Source organism: Fukomys damarensis, unplaced genomic scaffold (assembly GCF_012274545.1).
Source record: "Fukomys damarensis isolate Sample0158 unplaced genomic scaffold, DMR_v1.0_HiC HiC_scaffold_29, whole genome shotgun sequence".
NCBI lineage: Eukaryota > Metazoa > Chordata > Mammalia > Rodentia > Bathyergidae > Fukomys > Fukomys damarensis.
This window is the reverse complement of record NW_022900941.1, coordinates 7,663,649-7,665,823: the sequence shown is the minus strand read 5'-3', so window position 1 is coordinate 7,665,823 and position 2,175 is coordinate 7,663,649. Positions and strand designations below refer to the sequence as shown.

The 2,175-nt window shown below is 42.5% G+C and overlaps 1 protein-coding gene across 1 annotated transcript in view; it reads left to right on the top strand.

Annotated features, from left to right (window-relative positions):
- The first annotated feature begins 6 nt into the window (after positions 1-6).
- The window catches only part of Tsn (translin), a 9,902-nt gene continuing 7,733 nt past the window's right edge, over positions 7-2,175 (top strand). Inside the window, exons 1-2 of the mRNA XM_010632241.2 lie at positions 7-197; positions 1,552-1,645. Of these exons, the coding sequence (XP_010630543.1) occupies positions 132-197; positions 1,552-1,645 (160 nt within the window). The 5' untranslated portion in view covers positions 7-131. The remainder of the gene's footprint in view (positions 198-1,551; positions 1,646-2,175) is intronic.

Below are 2,175 nucleotides of genomic sequence, written 5' to 3'. Positions count from 1 at the left end.
CCCCAGCGACAGCTGTGGCGTAGAGCCGGTGGACGCGGCGGCAGGCGAAGGGCTGACTGAGCGGGTCGCTTGCGGGGCGCGTTTCTGGGGTCGGCCTCGCCACGCTGGCTGAGTGCTTTGTGCCTGGAGCCATGTCTGTGAGCGAGATCTTCGTGGAGCTGCAGGGCTTTCTGGCTGCCGAACAGGACATCCGAGAGGCGAGCCCCCTCCTTCCTATCCCCTTCCCCTTCCTAGCTGGGCCACGCCGCGTGGCCCTTCTCCGTCGCTCGGGCCGGGCGGTGGAGCCACCTCCGAGGGTGGTGTGCTTCCTCTCTAGTTTCAGGTTAGGGCGCCGCTCCTCACCTGCTCCTGCCCCCAGTTCTGCGTCTCTGTTCTGATTCTGTGTTCTGGGTCTGGCTTTCTTAGAATCGCTTGCCTCTTCAGTGTCGGTTTTCCTCCTTTTCAGCCCCTATTTATGTCGAAGATTGGGTTAGTGCGTGGGACTCAGCCAGTACACATTTCGTGTATTTGTTATTGCTGTCTTAGAAGCACATGTGACTTCCCTCTTTCAAACTTCTCGTGGCTTTCCATCTCAAATAGGATCAAAATACAGACTAATGTAGTCCACAAGGTCTATCTCAAGTCTCCTTTTATGGCATTTCTTCTTGGAAATGTATGCGTAAAAGGAATATATTTATATTTTCTTGTTGAACACTTTACCTCCTTTTTGTTCTTCTACTGCCCCAAAAAGCTTCCTGCCTCAGGACTCTTGCATGCACTGTTCGCTTCTTGAAATGTTTCTTTCCTGTTCCTTTAGTATTATTTTATATTTGTCTCCCCACAATTAGAGTGGCTTCTTTTGTTATGTTTTCTTTTTAACATTTTAACCTTTCAATAAATTTGACGGTTTTTTAAATAAGTCTCTCCTCCATTATATGCTAGAGTGCCAGAGGGAAGGAGCGGACTGTTTGGTTCTCCCCTATTTGTATGGTGCTGAGCACATAAATATAGTCATTATTTGTAGAATGGATTAATGAAAAATATCCAACCTTTGTATTACATAGTTATATCATAAAGTGCATTCATATGGCTTTGTATTGTACTCTTTGTGTTCTGGTTGGATAATTGGGATGGGTGAGTAGCTAGTATCCTTTGAAGCCTACAAAAAGAGTCTACAGCTTTTTAGTGACTTCCTGAAGGTCTCACAGAGGAAATAAGTGGAAAAATCAGAACTCAAGCCTTTTTTTTTTTTGGTACTGGGGATTGAACTCTGGTCTTTGCCCTTGCAAGGCAGGCCACCAAACCGCTGAGCTAACCCCCTCCCCCCCTTTTAAATACAGGTTCAGCCGTTGTGAAGATCTTTAGTATTTTTAATGTAAATAAAATTGTAGGGGGCCGGGGGTTTAGCTCAGCAGTTTGGTGGCCTGCCTTGCAAGTGCAAGGACCTGAGTTCAATCCCCGGTACCCCCCCACAAAAGTGATAGATTAAATATACTATCTGGTGTGATTGGTATGAGTCTGTGATAATGATTATGTTGAGTTTATCTGATTTTAATTTTTAATTCCTTCTAGGAAATCCGAAAAGTCGTACAGAGTTTAGAACAAACAGCTCGAGAGATTTTAACTCTACTGCAAGGGGTCCATCAGGGTGCTGGGTTTCAGGACAGTAAGTTCTTTGAGTTTCAAGACTTTTATTGAATTTACTAATCTCTTAAATTTTTTTTGGATGTGGCTGGGGATCAAACTCGGAACCTTGCACTTGCGAAGCAGGCAGTGGAACCACTGAGCTAAATCCCCAGCCCCGAATTTATTCATCTCTTATTTGAGTGCCATCCAGAAGATATCCCTAGTTTGCGTTATTATGATAAATGTTCATTATGTTTATGGAGAATAAAAATTGGAGTAGTAGGGGTTTAATCATTTATGTAGGTTTAAAATGTGTTTTGACTTTCTGCTTTTGGATTGTGTAGTTTATTTTTATTTATTTATTTATTTTCCTCACTGAGTTTATTGGTACATTTTAGGTGTATAGTACAGTTACATTCATCATTGGGATCTTGCACCTTTACATGATAGGTCTTAGTTCTCATTTTGGATAGTGTAGTTTAAATAGGTATATTTTATAGTGTGATGGAATTCTGTTGACATTAATTAGTTTCTTAATAACTTTCATATCCTGCAACTTTTATTTGGTAT